The 19021-nt window shown below is 41.9% G+C and overlaps 1 protein-coding gene across 1 annotated transcript in view; it reads right to left on the bottom strand.

The window, feature by feature from the left end:
* The window catches only part of RNF175 (ring finger protein 175), an 80931-nt gene extending 62382 nt beyond the window's left edge, over nucleotides 1-18549 (bottom strand). Inside the window, 3 exon segments of the mRNA XM_032632003.1 lie at nucleotides 7253-7391; nucleotides 10130-10167; nucleotides 18382-18549. Coding sequence (XP_032487894.1) covers nucleotides 7253-7391; nucleotides 10130-10167; nucleotides 18382-18549 — 345 coding nt within the window.
* Nucleotides 18550-19021: the final 472 nt, after the last annotated feature.

Genomic DNA, 19021 nt, shown 5'->3' with positions numbered 1-19021 from the left:
GGGACAACATTAAATGCACCAACATTTGAATTATCGGGGTCCTAAAAGAAGAAGAGAAAAAGAAAGTAACTGAGAAAATATTTGAAGAGATTACCTTTGAAAACTTCCCTGACATGGGAGAGGAAATATTTAATCAAGTCCAGGAAGCACAGAGAGTCCCATACAGGATAAATCTAAGGAGAAACATGCCAAGACACATATTAATCAAACTATCAAAAATTAAAAACAAAGAAAAAATATTAAAAGCAGCAAGAGAAAAGCAACAAATAACACACAAGGGAATCTCCATAAGGTTAACAGCTGATCTTTCAGCAGAAACTGCAAGCCATAAGGGAGTGGCAGGACATATTTTAAATGATGAAAGGCAAGAAACTACAACCAAGATTACCCAGAAAGGTTCTTATTCAGATTTGACAGAGAAATTAAAACATTTACAGACAAGCAAAAGGTAAGAGAATTCATCATCACCAAAACAGCTTTACAACAAATGCTAAAGGAACTTCTCTAGGCAGGAAACACAAGAGAGGGAAAAGACCTACAGTAACAAACCCAAAACAATTAAGAAAATGGTAATAGGAACATAAATATCATAATCACCTTAAATGTAAATGGATTAAATGCTCCAACCAAAAGACACAGGCTTGTTGAATAGATACAAAAACATGACCTGTATATATGCTGTCTATAAGAGACCCACTTCAGACCTAAGGACACATACAAACTGAAATTGAGGGGATGGAAAATGTTATTCCATGCAAATGAAAGCAAAAGAAAGCTGGAGTAGCAATTTTCATATCAGACAAAATAGACTTTAAAATAAAGACTATTACAAGAGACAAAGAAGAACACTACATAATGATCAAGGGATCGATCCAAGAAGAAGATATAACAATGGTAAATATTTATGCACCCAACATAGGAGCACTTCAATACATAAGGCAAATACTAACAGCCATAAAAGGGGAAATCGATAGTAACACAATCATAGTAGGGGACTTTAATGCCCCACTTTCACCAATGGACTGATCATCCACAATGAAAATAAATGAGGAAACACAAGCTTTAAATGACACATTAAACAAGATGGACTTAATTGATATTTATAGGACATTCCATCCAAAAACAGCAGAATACAGTTTCTTCTCAAGTGCTCATGGGACATTCTCCATGATAGATCATATCTTGGGTCACAAATCAAGCATTGGTAAATTTAAGAAAATTGAAATCATATCAAATATCTTTTCTGACTACAGCACTGTGAGACTAGGTATCAATTACAGGAAAAAAACTGTAAAAAATACAAACATATGGAGGCTGAACTATACACTACTAATTAGCCAAGAGATCACTGAAGAAATCAAAGGGAAATAAAAATATACCTAGAAACAAATGACAATGAAAACATGATGACCCAAAACCTATGGGATGCAGCAAAGGCAGTTCTAAGAGGTAAGTTTATAGCAATACAATCCTACCTCAAGAAACAAGAAAAATATCAAATAAACAACCTAACATTACACCTAAAGCAATCAGAGAAAGAAGAACAAAAAAAACCCAAAATTAGCAGAAGGAAAGGAATCATAAAAATCAGATCAGAAATAAAGGAAAAAGAGGGGCTTCCCTGGTGGTGCAGTGGTTGAGCGTCCGTCTGCCGATGCAGGGGACATGGGTTCATGCCCCGGTCCGGAAAGATCCCACATGCTGTGGAGTGGCTGGGCCCATGGGCCATGGCTGCTGAGCCTGCACGTCCGGAGCCTGTGGTCTGCAACGGGAGAAGCCACGGCAGTGAGGGGCATGCGTATTGCAAAAAAAGAAAAAAAAAAAAGAAATAAAGGAAAAAGAAATGAAACAATAGCAAATATCAATAAAACTAAAAGCTGGTTCTTTGAGAAGATAAAAAAATTCATAAACCATTAGCCAGGCTCATCAAGAAAAAAAGGGAAAAGACTCAAATCAGTAGAATTAGAAATGAAAAAGGAGGAGTAACAACTGACACTGCAGAAATACAGAGGATCATGAGAGATTACTAAAAGCAACTATGTACCAATAAAATGGACAACCTGGAAGAAATGGACAAATTCTTAGAAATGCACAACCTTCTGAGACTGAACAAGGAAGAAATAGAAACTATAAACAGACCAATCACAAGCACTGAAGTTGAAACTGTGATTAAAAATCTTCCAACAAACAAAAGCCCAGGACCTGATGGCTTCACAGGTGACTTCTACCAAACATTTAGAGAACAGGTAACACCTATTCTTCTCAAACTCTTCCAAAATATGGCAGAGAGAGGAACACTCCCAAACTCATTCTACGAGGCCACCATCACCCTGATACCAAAACCAGAAAAAGATGTCACAAAAAAAGAAAATTACAGGCCAATGTCACTGATGAACATAGGTGAAAAATCCTCAACAAAATACTAGCAAACAGAATCCAACAGCACATTAAAAGGATCATACACCATGATCAAGTGGAGTTTATCTCAGGAATACAAGGATACTTTAGGCAAATCTATCAATGTGATAAACCATATTAACAAACTGAAGGCTAAAAACCATATGATCATCTCAATAGATGCAGAAATAGCTTTTGAGAAAATTCAACACCGATTTATTATAAAAACCCTGCAGAAAGTAGGCATAGAGGGAACCTACCTCAACCTAATAAAGGCCATATATGACAAACTCACAGCCAACATTATTCTCAATGGTGAAAAACTGAAACCATTTCCACTGAGATCAGGAACAAGACAATGTTGCCCACTCTCGCCACTATTATTCAACATAGTTTTGGAAGTTTTAGCCAGAGCAGTCAGAAAAGAAAAAGAAATAAAAGGAATCCAAATTGGAAAAGAAGTAAAACTGTCACTGTTTGCAGATGACATAATACTATACATAGAGAATCTTAAAGATGCTACCAGAAAACTACTAGCGCTAAACAATGAATTTGGTAAAGTAGCAGTTTACAAAATTAATGCACAGAAATCTCTTGCATTCTTATATACTAATGATAAGAAATCTGATAGAGAATTTAAGGAAACACTCCCATTTACCACTGCAACAAAAGTATAAAATACCTAGGAATAAACCTACCTAAGGAGACAAAAGACCTGTATGCAGAAAACTATAAGACACTGATGAAAGAAATTAAAGATGATACAACCAGATGGAGAGATAGTCCATGTTCTTGGATTGGAAGAATCAACATTGTGAAAATGACTATACTACCCAAAGCAATCTACAGAGTCAGTGCAATCCCTTTCAAACTACTAATGGCATATTTCACAGAACTAGAACAAAAATATGACAATTTGTATGGAAATACAAAAGACCCTGAAGATCCAAAGCAATCTTGAGAAAGAAAAATGGAGCTGGAGGAATCAGGATCCCTGACTTCAGTCTATACTACAAAGTTACAGTAATCAAGACAGTATGGTACTGACACAAAAACAGAAATATAGATCAATGGAACAGGATAGAAAGCCCAGAGATAAACCCATGCACATATGGTCACCTTATCTTTGATAAAGGAGGCCAGAATATACAATGGAGAAAAGGCAGCCTCTTCAATAAGTGGTGTTGGGAAAACTGGACAGGTACATGTGAAAGAATGAATTTAGAACACTCCCTAACACCATACAGAAAAATAAACTCAAAACTGATTAAAGACCTAAATGTAAGGCCAGACACTATAAAACTAGTAGAGGAAAACATAGGCAGAACACTCTATAATATAAATCACAGCAAGATCCTTTTGACCCACCTCCTAGAGAAATGGAAATAAAAACAAAAATAAACAAATGGGACCTAATGTAACTTAAAAGCTTTTGCATAGCAAAGGAAACCATAAACAAGACAAAAAGACAACCCTCAGAATGGGAGAATATATTTACAAATGAAGCAATTGACAAAGGATTCATCTCCAAAATATACAAGCAGCTCATGTAGCTCAATATCAAAAAAACAAACAACCCAATCCAAAAATGGGCAGAAGACTTAAATAGACATTTCTCCAAAGAAGATATACAGATTGCCAACAAACACATGAAACGATGCTCAACATCACTAGTCATTAGGGAAATGCAAATGAAACTACAATGAAGTATCTCCTCTCAACGGTCAGAATGGCCATCAACAAAAAATCTACAAACAGTAAATGCTGGAGAGGGTGTGGAGAAAAGGGAACCCTCTTGCACTGTTGGTAGGAATGTAAATTGATACAGCCACTATGGAGAACAGTATGGAGGTTCCTTAGAAAACTGAAAATAGAACTACCATACGATACAGCAATCCCACTACTGGGCATATACCCTGAGAAAACCATAATTTAAAAAGAGTCATGTACCACAATGTTCATTGCAGTACTATTTACAATAGCCAGGACATGGAAGCAACCAAAGTGTCCATCAACAGATGAATGGGTAAAGAAGATGTGGCACATATATACAATGGAATATTACTCAGCCATAAAAAGAAACGAAACTGAGTTATTTGTAGTGAGGTGGATGGACCTAGGGTCATACAGAGTGAAGTAAGTCAGAAAGAGAAAAAGAAATATTGTATGCTAACACATATATATGGAATCTAAAAAAAAAAGAAAAGGTACTGAAGAAACTAGGGGCAGGACAGGAATAAAGATATAGACATAGAGAATGGACTTGAGGACATAGGGAGGGGGAAGGGTAAGCTGGGACGGAGTGAGAGAGTGGCATGGACCTATATACACTACCAAATGTAAAATACATAGCTAGTGGGAAGCAGATGCATAGCAAAGGGAGATCAGCTCAGGGCTTTGTGACCACCTAGAGGGGTGGAATAGGGAGGGTGGGAGGGAGACACAAGAGGGAGGGGATATGGGGATATATGTATACATATAGCTGATTCACTTTGTTATACAGCAGAAACTAACACAACATTGTAAAGCATTTATATCCAATAAAGATGTTAAAAAATATGTAAAATTTTTAAAAAAGAAAAAGAAAAAAGCCAGGAACCTCATGAACATGTTCAAAGCTCTAGCTCTGGTTGGTCCTACATAATCTTAAATGACAAGAGAAACAAGTTAAAAGTTAGGTTATGTTTGGATGATAAGGCTATTTAGGTCAGCTTTTGTGGAAACACGTTCAGCAAATTCCATCCCAAAGATATTAAACTGAGCAGTGTATTAGGTTCCGGTTTTTGGATCCCGTTCATGCAGAGCACAATAAAAAAGCTGGAAACCAGTGCTGGAATCAGCTACTGGTGCTCTGGGAACCATTTCCAGGCCCAGTGTTTGCAGATGTCACCAAGAGTTCCTGAAATGGCTGAGTTCTGATGTTGGCTCTTGTAGTGAACCTACAAGTAGGGATGTATAGCATGGGGCAATGTCAAAGCCGCAGTATGGGGAAAGCTCAGCCTCACGTGCTGGATCTCACCTTGAGCTAAAGATTGTCATCAGAGACATGCAGGGGAAGGGGCCTACACCACCTATTCATTTCGGGCAATACAGTAATAGATGGACAGATGGGCAAAGAAGTAGAATATACTCCACTGCATTTTCAGCTGTATCTATGAGCCAACCCAGAAATGTTCCAATGGCTCCACAGTTCCAATGAGACCCAAATCTGTCCTTGACCCCGAGGGCATCTTTAGACTCCTGGCTTTGTCAAAGTGCCAGACTGGGTCATCTTAAGAGATGCCACGATCACAGTCACTGGTTACCTCCAAGGTATCCTTAGGACCACAGAGACCCTCTGGGTAGCCATAAAATAGCACAGATGTGTGACAGAAGGACACAGAAACAGGAAACTCAGGGAGAAGTGGGGTGACTAACGGGGTCTAGTTTTGGGTTGGGGGGAGTGGAGAACAGTCAAAAGCAACGTTCCTGGAGAGGCATTCTAGGCAGTACAACTTGTGTAGTGAGCAACAGGAAACAACTTGGGCAGACCGCTCCAGCTAATCAACAGTTGTAGCCTGAGCCACCAAGGGACGGAACCTCCAATGGCAACAAGCCCTTCAAGGGACCTCTGACTCATGGGCAGGTGTATCTGTGGTATAGCCAGTGTGTGAACTCCACATTGACGGACGCAGTGAAGAAAATTTGTCCAAGTGGAATATAGAGGGTGTTCATTTTAATTGACAAAGCAATGGTGACATGGCAGCACATGGATGCATTTGCTTAAAAAACAAACAAACCCCTCCCCCCCAAGATTCCCCTTTCCAAATAAATGTTCAAAATTACCTAAATTTACATATTATAGGGAACTCAAAAGAATTCCTTTAGATCTCATGCTATGTAGGAAGTAATATTTATGATGAGTAAAAAGAAAATAAAATACTGGTCTAAGCCAGCCCTTCATAGGTCACAGGCAAGTCTTCTTATACACGACTAGTCCAAGACTTGAACCATGGAGAGTGTTAATTGAGGACCTTTCTCCTCTGCAACGTTTCTCCACTCAGGCCATACTCAGGTCTAAACCATTGGTTCTCAGCATGCGGTCCCAGGACCAGTAACATCAGTACCACCTGGGAACTTGTTCATGTGCAAATTATTTGGCCCCTATTGAATCAAAAACTCTGGGTGTGGGACCTGGGAATCTGACTTAAGGAGCCCGCCAGGTGATTCTGGTGTGCCCTGAGATGTGAGCACCACTTCTCTCCACATTGCAGTAGCCTGGTCTCAGGTGCAACAAGCCCAGGGTATGACTCTGAGGCCATGAGATGGATAGGCTTCAGTGGGTGTGCTTGTGTGGGATTGGTCTGTGACAACGGGATCCCGCTCTGTGTGGCCAAGGTCAGCGCAGTGTCTGCCTTATCACGCTTCCTTGGATATGGAAACCATCAACGCCAAGACAGTTTATTGCTAATGAAGCAAAGTTAGACAGACTCAGTCTTTTGTTTCTGCCATTCCTAATCCTCCTGTCCTGGGCCACTGGCAGAAGTAGTTCATGCCCAAAAGGAAAATTGGGTTACTTAAACCAGGGTTTCTCAATCTTGGCACTATTGACATTTTTGTCATGAGGAGCTGTCCTGTGCATTTTCAGCGGCATCCCTGGCCTCTACCCACTACATTCCAGTAGCAGCTCCTATCCCCCCTCCCATCCCGCTAAGACGTGACCATCACAAATGTTTCCAGATGTTGCTTCCGAGAGCAAAACTGTACTGGGTTGAGAGCCACCAACTGAAACCAAACCATTTCCTTCAAAGTGGTAACAAAGGAGGGATGTGGTGGGAAGAGGAGCAGGCTTCCAGCGGCCCCCGGGGTGACTCACATTGTCGGAATGACCATGCTTCTGTCTCCACTGCACCAGCACTATCTGGGCGATGACCAGGGCACAGAGGAAGATCAAGACCATCTCCACGTGCACGGACTCATGGCCGTGCATCCTGTACATCCTCTCCTGCCGCGGGCTGGAACCAGCAAAGGAGGTCAGCTGAAAAAGCCCTCAACTCTTGCACATTTATCAGAACAAGAAAAATAGGTGGGATTCATAAGAAGCAACTGGGAATTTCAAATGTAGGGTTTTTGAAGCTTTGATTACAAAGTTTTCCAAAGTCCTTCTTGGTTCCTCCCTTTCCCCGGGCTTGGGGAAGGGACAGCTGAAAGGAGGAGCCTGAGTTTGTCAGCAAAACCAATTCCTCTCAGCCCTTAGCTTTCCTGTGTGCTTTTGGTCTCAGCCTTGTCCTTTCAAGGAAAGTGATGGGGCCAAAAGCTCACTGATGGGCCCTGGGAAGATCTGGGTTCTAGCCCCTGATCTGCCACGTTGATCACCTTGGGAAAGTCACTTATTCTATTTGAGCCTCAGTTTCCTCATTTGCAAATCTCAAATGATGATCCCTCTGTATCTCGCAGGATTGGTCTAAAACTGTAAAGCACATATATATTTTATTTGTACCTAGATGAAGAATAATAATTGCTATTAGGTTGAATCATATGAAATTGCCATTTTTGAAAGTAAAAAAAAAAAACCAGTCAAATATTGGTAATTTCAAGTAATTGCTAACATTCTCAAGTACAAGGATATCCTGCAGATGGTGCCTGTGAAGAGAATATTATCCGCGGGGCTACAGAAAACTCCTGGGTTGTATAAATCATTTTCATTATAAGGAGAAAGAAGAGACCTAATTATTATCTTAGGCACAAACATTCAGAGGATGGCTAAATGCTTCAGTGTTTAGTTGGACTCTTTAATTTTATACAATGGTAGAGAAAACCACTAAAATATTATGTCATCTGGTTTAACTTCCTACAGCAGAAGTGGTCTCAAAGAGAGTCTAGAGCAGAGGCTCTTGACCTGGTCTGTGAGTTGGAAATCACTGGGGAGCTTTTAAAAATCACAGTGCCCAGGCTGGACCCCAGATCAATGAAGTGAGCATTGCTGGGTGTTCTGGGCTGAACTGGGTCCCCTCAAAATTCATATGTTGAAGTCCTAACCCCTAGGACCTCAGAATGTGACTGTGTTTGGAGAGGGGGTCTTTAAGGAGGCAACTAAGGTAAATTAGGTTGTTAGGACGGGTCCTAATCCAACATGACTGGTGTCCTTATACGTGAGGACACAGACTCCCACAGGGAAGACACAAGGAGAAGGTGGCCACCTGCAAGCCACGGAGGGAGGCTTTAGAAGAAATCAAAGCCTGCCGACCTCTGGATCTTAGACTTCTAGCCTCCAGTCTGTGAGAAAATAGATTTCTGTTGTTATAGCACCCAGTCTGTGGTGCTTTGCTATGGCAGCCTGAGCAAACCGATAGAGATTTCCAGGATGGAATCCAGGCATCAGTAATTTTTAAAGTTCCCTGTGTGATTTTAAGGTGCAGCCAAGATTGGGATTCACTGGCCTAGAGGAGAGAGCAGTCTGAGATCAAGATTAGGGAAAAGGGGGAAAAGTATGAATCTTGCCAATCAATTATTTTATAAATACTGGTTAGCGTTATCTTTCATCCCAAGTGGGGAACCATCAGTCACAAAATCTCTCAGCGTCCACTTATGACTGGTCACAATATATATTTAGTCAGAGCACTGATCAGAAAGCACTCCAGGGTAACATTCTGGGACCTTTTAAAGGCACTTGTTGGGTACCTGGGTTGAGTCTTTGTCTTTACCAGCAATTCTACAGAGCTGCTCAGTAAGAGCCCCATCCAAATCCCAGGGGTGCCCCCTGCTGGAGAATGCACAGAAATGAGCCCACAGACCCTCATAAATATTCCTGCTTGAGTTCAACTTTTCTGAGATGGAATCTGAGAATGTTAGTGCTGGGAGGTACCATAGATGTACTGAGACCCCTTCATTTATCAAAGGAAGAAGCTGAAATCCACATCAGGTAAGCAACCTGAATAAAATTACATGGCTATTAGTTTCTGTGTTGGAAGCTGAGCTTAGGAGCCGAGAATGATTTCTAGAAGCTCTTTTAAAAATATATTCATTCTTCTGAAGAAATGGGAAGTGCAAAAAAAATAAAAGGGTACAAGCACTTAGTTATAGTTTTTACAGCCCCAAATACCAAATAACTATTTAATATTCTCTGTAATGAGTGGACTTCAACTTAGGCCATGTAGATAGAAGAGTGAATTTATCATCAGTCTAAAAGAGGGCTTGCATAGATATCAAACAAAATATACTTTATGACATTAATCTATTTTGTGCATATACAGTAAAATGCATCTCGGATGGTTAACCTATGTGGAAGTACTTTGGAAAGTATAAAGTAGTGTACAAATGTAATAAACATTTCTACTTTGATTAGGAATATATTCATAATTGATAACCATAATGCAAAAAAGGAGGAACATTTCACTTTTGTTTCATTTGGTGCCCGTAGGGGTCCAATGGTCCCACAGTAGGTGCCATAGCACAGGGGAAACAGCCTGTAAAGAAAACCAGATGTGTCTTGTGCCTCAGAGGACAAGGACATATAAGGACATGTATTGAGGGACATACACATTTGTGGGACTGCATGGAGCCTACTGCAGAAAACAGATGAAATCCCTGTGGCTTTGGTCTATACAATCACTGTGCACACATGGCCATGCTAACCCACCTTCTATACTGGGAAATTTATAAATAAAATGATGGCTTCATTTAAATTCTCAAACTGTTAAGATGGAAGTCTAATTTTTAGTATACCATCTATAAAAAAATACAAATCACTTACTTCCACTCATCATCTGCAGAAAGCTTTGTCTGAGAGATCTGAAAAACATAAAAATTTTTCTTGTTTTACTTCTCAAAGTTTTCTTGTTTTCTTAGCTTGCATTTTACATTACATGAGAAACCCAAACCATGAAAAAGAGTGATGTTTCTTAGTACTGGAATAATTTAGGATGAAAGTGCTAATAAAATATTTGCTTATGGAACAAAAACACGCATACACATACACACCCTAAACAAAACAGTAATCAGGTCACTATTAATACATACTTGATTCTTCTGTCTAAGGCCAGGGAACCAGATGAGGCCCCATTCCTGTGGTTTTGTCTGGCAATTCAGTCAAGGTTGTAGGGAGTGGCCTCCTAATGGGCAATGTTACCCTGGCTTCTGGTATATGATCTGTGAATTGGAGAACCTCTGAAAAACATCTGTTTTGCTGGTGTCTTAAATGATGCCAATGAGTAAATATCATCTCCAAGTTCAAGGTTTTAGAGTCAGAGCTGACCAGCTACTTGTTTGCAGCATTTTTGTGTCCTCCTGTTAATTTAATTTAAACCCTGACCCCAGGGAAGGGGGGTAATGTGGCCTTGCCCTTGCACACTGAGCGGGAGAGCATAGAGACCATCCCCAGGAAGTGCTTTAGGCTGACCTACAGAGTGTTCCCACATGCTGCCTGCCTTCCGTTGGTCACTGGTAATCCACTACCTTGGGTCATTTGAAGCCTTTAAGGCCAGTCTTCGAAAAGACATCATCGTATAACCTTCATGGAGAACACAGGCTGCTTAATCTCTAGTCCAGTAGCATCAAAAGCTAAAAATCCCTAATGATGGCAAAGAAGAGAAGGCAAATAAAGCATCTGTTACACAAATCTGACATTAACCAGCTTTTTTTCCCTTTGTTTTCTTCAAATGGCATAAACAATTCTGACAGATGGAAAGAAACAGCACCATCCGTATTTCAGGCTATGCTTTCTCTGACTTGAAGTCAACAGGTTCCGTAAAACACCTATGCCTTGGTCGGAGGCTGGAGAGGTTCCCTTATAAGAGATGAAAGCTCCAGGTGATACAGCTAAGCAGAGGCTGGCTGGATGATGCCAGGAGAGGAAGTGGGTGAAGCAGCAGGGGATGCTGGCAGCTTCTCCCGGGCTCTCTGCCCACTGGTGGTCCCACCAGGTGGTCCCTGATATCCAAATGGAGGTCACAGCACCTGGGCTCAAGGCTGCTTTCCAGGAGCAAAACCTTAGTGGCAACCCTCAGGGAAGAGCGGTACCCGAGTCCCCTCCTTTTGTCTGATAGGGCCCACTCGTCTGACATCTGCTTTGGGGGAGAAAACACTGGATGGGCTTGGAGCCCTGAGCCATGCAGCCACCCAGTACCACCCAGCACTAAACATCGAGCTGACTGGGGCTTTGGGTGACCCAGGGCACGTCACCAACCTGTGTTTGTCTCCATTTCCTTCTTAGAGACTGGAGATTGACATAAAAGCTGCTCTTGTCTACTTCACTGGAGTACTGTGAGTATAAATAAGACAATAGATGAGAGTTTTGTAAGAAGGTGCTTCATCCAAGGGCCAATTATCTCAGTAAAAGTTGTAACCAAAGGCTCCCTGGGTCCTTTTCCTTTTGCTATTCAAGATCTTTGGGTTCACAGTGCTTTTTGTTCAGATAACCTTAAAACAGGGAACTGGGTGTTTTGTTGAGAAGATAAATTCCCTTTGACTTTTACAAGCAATATAGCCCCAGGCATAAATGTGTAGCTATCTATCAGATTCTAAGCCTTTTTTTTTATTGAAGTATAGTTGATTTACCATATTATATTAGTTTCAGGTGTACAGCAGAGTATTTTATAGATTATACTCCATTAAAAGTTATTACAAGATAATGCTATAATTCTCTGTGCTATACATTATAGCTTATCTCTTATAGCTCTTATAGCTTATACATAATGTATGTATACATAATGTATACATAATGTATAAGCTCTTATAGCTTATACATTATAGCTTATCTATAAGCTTATACATTGTAAGCTTATAGCTTATAGCTTATAGCTTACAAGCTTTGTTGCTTATCTATTTTATGCACAGTAGTTTGTATCTCTTAATCCCACACCCCTAATTTGCCCTCCCACCTCCCTTTCCACTTGGGTAACCACTAGTTTGTTTTCTATATCTGTTAGATATAGATATCTATATCTGTTAGATAGATATATATCTATATCTATATCTATATCTTTTCTATATCTGTTAGTCTGTTTCTCAAGTCATTTTAAAAGAACTATGATAAATTATTCTACAGAAGACCAGGAAAGCTTAGGGAGTGGAAATTATAGCTGAAAAGATTTCTGCTAAATATTGGATACAGTTAAGAACTTCCTTAGATCAAGTGATATTGAAACAATATTCTTATTTCCTAGGGAACAAGCACATTATGATAATGATAATGATGTGCTTGGAGACATCTCTTTCCTAGTAATAGTTGCCTATAGTACAATAATTTTTTCTAGGGTGGAATCTACTTTTGGACAATTCTTTTCTGGTATGTAAGCCCATCTGGGATCTTAAGAGGATTTATTTTGGAGATTGAAATGACACTAAGACTTATGCTTATCTGAAGGAGAAGCATACGGATAGCCAGGAAAATTCAGAAGAAGAGTTAAAGACTTGGCCTATGAGCCACTGACATCTACAATACAGCCACAGAAATTAATTGAAAGCATTACTGGCCCAGGAAAAAGAAGACAGATGAGTGAACAGAACACAGAGGCCAGGGACAGACCCAACTCCCTATGATAAGCAGTGAGAAATCAGTGAGAAAGAAATGGATTGTTCAATAAATGGTGCTGAGACCATTAGCTGGTCATTTGGGAAAAATGTAAAGCCAGATCCATACCCGGCTTCAGAAGGATCAAATATTTAAATGTAAAAAGGAAAATCTTAAAAGGGCTAGAAGTAAATATGGGTAAATATTTTAATAATCACGCAGTGAAGAAGGCATTTCTAGGTATGACGTGGAGCCCAGAAACTGTAAAGTAAAAGAATTGATGAATTTTGAGGACATAAAAATCAAATACGTTAAAATCACCGATATTTGAAAGACAAATTAAACTGGAGAAGATACAACATATGTGAAGGCAAGAAGTGAATAACTTGAATAGAAAAAGAGCTTTTACAATTTAATCCAAAAGAGAAAAAACATTGCCAAAGGGCAAGGCACGTGAACAAGAACTTCATAAAAGAGGAAATACAAATGGCTCATTTATGAAAAGATGTTTCAACTCACTAGTAAAAACTTTGGAAAAGCCTTTGTGAAAGAAGACCCTTGGGAAGGCTGCGGGGTGGAGGGGTCCTAGCACTTCTGGAAGTGTGGGTGCAGCTGGGTGAAAACAGAAGGTTCAGTTAAGAGTGGTGGGAGGCTTTGTTGTCCTTCTCCCCTGCACCCCACCCCTAGGGCAATTGGACGGGGCTCCGAGGGCCAGGAGCTGGGAGGGAGGGCGGAGGCATTGAAAGCCTGTGTCTGGAGGAGGGATCCCAGCCCTGTCCTCAATCAGGCCCCACGGGCTTTGCCTTGCTCTGCAGGGCCCTGTGCATCTCTAACCTGGAAACACAAAAACTTTTTTTTTTGTCTTTTCTAACTCTTAAGAAAATATTTTGAAAGTTTTGTCGCTGGTTGAGTTGAAATTGACAGAAGAGGGCTGGTGTAGGGTGGAGGCCCTCAGGTGGGTTGAGGGAGAAGGGTGGAAATAAAGAACAGCTCCAGCCCTGGGAAATCAGAGATAGAGTTTTTAATTTGTCCACCCCCCCAGGCCATCCGAAGCTGGTGTCTAAGCAGATGGGGTCCCCCTTGTAACTGCACTGCCTCTCTCCCTCCACTGCGGTGGGGTCGTTTGGAAGGAGCTAGGAACAGCCTGGAAATCCTAAGTCTGAGAAGTGAGAAGGTAAGGTGTGCGGGGGGGGCCTTCCTACCCCGGGTCCTTGGGGCGTCTGATGGCACCAGTCCTCCTCCCTGGTTTCCGTGCTGCAGTGGGTTGAACTATGTCCCTCCACGCCCCCCCACCCCCCAACAAAGATATGGACAATTCTTAACCTCTGGTACCCATGACCGTTATCTTATTTGGAAATAGAGTCTTTGCAGATGTGATCAAGTTAAGGATCTTGGGATGGGATCATCCAGGATTTACAGTGGGCCTTAAAGCCAATGGCTGGTGTCCGTATAAGAGAAAGTCAGAGGGAGATTTGACACCCAGAGACACATAAGCACAGAGGATAAACACGCAGGAAGAGGCCACGTGAAGACAGAGGCAGAGACTGGAGATAAGCAGCTATAAGCCAAAGACACTTGGAGTTCCCCGAGGCTGGAAGAGGCAAAGAAGGATTCACCCTAGAGTCTTTGGAGGGATCATGGCCCAGCCTATACGCAGGTTTTGGACTTCTGGCCTCCAGAACTGTGAAAGAGTAAATTCCTAATTTTTTTTCCCTTTTTCTATCAATATTTCTTTTATTTTCTGTATTTTTAAAATAATTTTTATAGAGTACAGTTGATTTACAATGTTGTGTTAGTTTCAGGTGTACAGCACGGTGATTCAGTCATACATATACATGTATCTATTCTTTTTCAGGTTCTTTTCCCATATAGGCCATTACAGAGTACTGAGTAGAGTTCCCTGTGCTATGCACTAGGTCCTTATTAGTTATCTATTTTATATATAGTAGTGTTGGTATGTCATCTGAATCTCCCAATTTATCTCTCCAGTAAAATTTCTATTGTTATGGCAGCTCCGGGAAATGGATACACGCATGTCCAGCCCCAGCAGGTCTTTATACACTCCGGTTTGCAAGCAGCGGGGCGGGTGGGGAGCGCATGACCCCTGTAAGCTCTGGGTCAAGTAGGCTGCACAGGTCCCGGGTGGACCCTGCAGGCAGGCCTGGCAGAGCAGCTTGGCTTATAGTCTTTAGACATGTGGCATGTGGGACTTTATTTGTACTCTTGCCCTCGGCCTATCAGATGCGGGCCTGACACTTGGCTGGGGATGCTGGCTGCCAGACAGCACATAGAAGACCAGAGGACTCTTTGTAAAACCATCCAGGACAAGAGAAAAGTCTTACAGACATGGACCGTCATCATTCTTCCCATGAAAAGGCCCAGGTAGGTCCCCTTCCAGCTCCTGCCTGTCAACAAGTTCTCTCTGCTTACGGGAGCTTCTGAACAGTGTTTTAGTGTCTCCCCTTAAATATAAACAGATGGCCAAAGATCACCAAGTCCTTGAGTCAGGAAAGGGTTCTGCAATGATGACAAGGACCCCAGGCTTTAAAAATGGAAACAAACAAAAGCTCTTAGAAATGAAAAATTTGAGAACAGAAATTGAAAATCTAATGGAAAAGTTGAAGATAAATTATGAAACTCCCTCAGAAAGAATAACCAAAAACCACCAAAGGAGATGGAAAAGAAGAAAGAAAATATATGAAAATGAGAGGATCTGGCCAGGAAATCTCAAATCCAAAATAGAGTAGTTCCAGAACAAGACAACAAGATAGCTGAAAGTAAGAAATTTAAGAGAAATTCTACAAGAAAATTCCCAAGGATTGAAAGACACCTGTTTTCAAATGAAAGGACTCCCAGGTGCCCAGCACAATAAATGAAAAAAGAGCCACGTCAAGTCACACCGGTTGGAAATTTGAAAATTGTGGCTCAGAAGGAAGAGCCTATCCAGAGAAAAAACGCAGGTCAAATGTAAAGGATCAAAACTCAGGATGGCACTGACCCCTGAACACCATCTCCACAAGTTACAAAGAGAGCAGAACAAAGTGTTCAAACTTCCAAGGGAAAATTACTTCTATAGACAAACTACCAATCAAGTCTGGAAGCAGAATGAAGATATTTATGGACATGCAACATTTCAAAAACATTCATCTCCCATGTGTCCTGTCTCAGGACGCTCGACTGAAACAACAGAGTAAAGTGAGAAAGAGAAAAACTGGATTTCCAGGAAAGAGGGGTGCAACCAGCAGAGTCCCCTCCAGGTGAAGGGATGCCCCAGGAGGACGGTGGAGGGGCATCCAGGACTGGTGTCTGGGCCTCAGACTGGGGATGCGGCCAGCCTAGACTGGACCAGGCATGGGGGTTTTCACCAAGTGCATCTCCAAGAAAAAGATGAAGTCGAGAGATCAGCCAGTGTTTTCTGGCATGTTGAGAAGATCCATACAATTCAAGGAGTGGGTTTGGGGATGAACGGGTGACTGGTACACAGAAAACTAAGGAAACCAGAACATGAAACTCAAGGGAAAGCAGAATAGTACAGAGTGCATGTGTAGTGACCCGGCTGGGAGTGACTAGTACTCACTTGAGTCGCTAACGTGGGCAGTGAGTGAAGACTTAGCCAAAATGTGTGATGTAACTAAATAGAGAGGATGGAAGAAAGGAAAGCAGTGGGGGTCGGGTGGACAGGCTGGTGGGAGAGAGTATAGTTCTCATCATCCACAGTAGGGAATCAATCAGATAACACCAGTGACTAAAAATCAAGAAATGCTGCGTGATCGTGTTATTGAAGACATGGAACACATACCAGAAAAAATGGGTGGAAGGGTTGAAAATTGTTGCCTCTGGGGAGTGGAAATCAGGAATGGAGAAAGGTGAGTGAAAGTGAGAATGCTTTTTTGGTTTGTTTTAAGTCTTACAGAATTATGTATGAGTCTTTAAATTTGGGATGTACAAAACTTTAATAAAAATTAGCAATAAAAAGAAAAAGTTCCCATAACAACAAGGTATAATTTTCACCGAAAAGAATGACAAGGGAGAATATAGCCCTCTCACACATGTCACATGTGGGTGTACATCAAGACAGTTTCTCTGGAGAGAAAGTTGGCAACCCATATCAAAACTGTAAGTGTTTGTCTATTCTAGTGTAGAATGTTCTAGGAGTATTCTCTAAGGAAATGAAGAGACAAGGAAGGACGACACAAGTGTTCATGTAATTTTATTTATAATATCGCAAAACTGGCAACAATCTATGTGTCAGTGTGTGAGGGATCAGTTACTGAGTTATGGTATCTCTCTGCAAAGCAAATCCATGTAGCTCTTTAGAATGATGGTGCAGAGCCATACCTATCAACGCAGAAATATTTCCATGATGTATGGTTAAGAAAAAATGCATGCTCCAAAAACAGCTGTGTATAATATGAACCTATCAGTGTCAATGTGCAGTTATATAGAATGAAGAACAGGGACATCCAGAAGAGAGAGAGATCCAGAAGAGTTACCAAAACGTAGCCATGACCCGTGGGTGGTGCTGGATCTTGGGATATTTACTTCTTTTTTTATATTCGTCTATACTGAATATATTCTACATGAACACGTCACTTAAAAGAAATCAAGCAGTCGTGTTTACTTGGTCCTCTCCTTGCCCCTTCTCCTTGTCTGTCAGTTGCCAAGCCCTTTTCTTCCTATCCCTGCATCATCATTCCAATCGACCTCTCTTCTCCTTGTAAGCCAAATCTCACTTTTGAGTTCTAGATTCTTCTAATGAAGTGACTCTTACACAAATCCACCTGGATGTCCCTCAGGCACACGAACTCAACCTGCCCCAAACCGAATACATTAATTTCACCAGAACTGCTCCCATTTCTGCGCCCCCCACCTCCCCCAATAGCCCCACATCCCATCTACCCAATCGCTTAAAGCAGAAACCTGGGGCACCATTGTTGATCTAACCCTCCGCCTCCAGCCTGTCACGCTCCCGTTGACACTACCTCTAAAGACCTCGCAAACCACTTCTTTCCACCTCTATGGCCTCTATACCATCCATGTTTTCATTCATTCAACAAATATTTATTGACCACCTCCTGTGTGGCAGGCACTGAGTGGGGCTGGCATACAGTGGAGAATAAGACAGACGAGGTTGTGTTCTCATGAATAGAGCCTTGTGTGCGACAGAAAGGGTAGACAATAAACAAATAAACAAAACAATTACCTAATGGAGTAAATCCTAGAAGAAAATAAACACAATGTGTGATAAAGCATAACCGGTGCTGGGGGAGGGGTCCTGACTCTAGATGGGGGGCGGGGAAGGCTTTCTGAGCCAGGAGAGATGGAGATGGAGCCAGGCACCAGGGTGCTCCCCTCCTCCTGGGGCCCTTGCCTTCGCCTTTCCCCTCTTCAAACAGTGAGGTGATCTTATCAAAAGCCAACTGATCACATTAACATCCCCCTGACCACCCTTGTTAATGTCCCTCATGAGGCCTTGTGTCTCTTTCTGGCCTCACCTCCGTCCACTGCCCCTGCACACCCTCTGCTCCAACTAAGCAGAACCTTCTGTCTCCTGAATGCTTTTTCTGCACCGCCAGCCTCCCTGTGGGTTGCCCTGGACCCACTTCCTCCAGGAAGCCCTTCAGGTTTGGCCCGTGAACACTGTTGCCACACTGCACCGTCATTGATGACTATTTCCATGTCTGAATCTGCAGGAGGGCAGGGCTGGGCCACCCCCCCGCCACCACTGAACCCCCACTGGTGCCAGTTCTCATCCTTTCTCACCCCAGCTGCTACCTTTCCCTTTCAACTCTTCCCTCATGACAATCCATCTGATAGAGGAATCTTGCTAAAACGAGTGGCAAAAGCAGAACAGTGAACTCAAACTACTGATGTCCCTAGGGCACATGTGAGCCGGAGGAAAGGGTATTAGGTTTGGAGGGCTGCGTCCAGCGATAAGGAATTCATGTTACGGGAGGAGGACAAAATTCCTGTGCATAGAGGGAAGGGGAGGGCTGTGAGGCAGAGAGCAGTTTTGGGGCAGAGGTGGGTCTTCTCGGGGGACGATAGAGCCTGCAAAGCAGACCTCAGTCAAGCAGAGGAGGGAACACATGAATCCACACTCTCTGCTCTCTTGCACTCCAACTTTGAGGCGTC

This window comes from Phocoena sinus, chromosome 5 (genome assembly GCF_008692025.1).
Source record: "Phocoena sinus isolate mPhoSin1 chromosome 5, mPhoSin1.pri, whole genome shotgun sequence".
Taxonomy (NCBI): domain Eukaryota; kingdom Metazoa; phylum Chordata; class Mammalia; order Artiodactyla; family Phocoenidae; genus Phocoena; species Phocoena sinus.
This window is presented reverse-complemented; position numbering and strand designations above follow the sequence as displayed.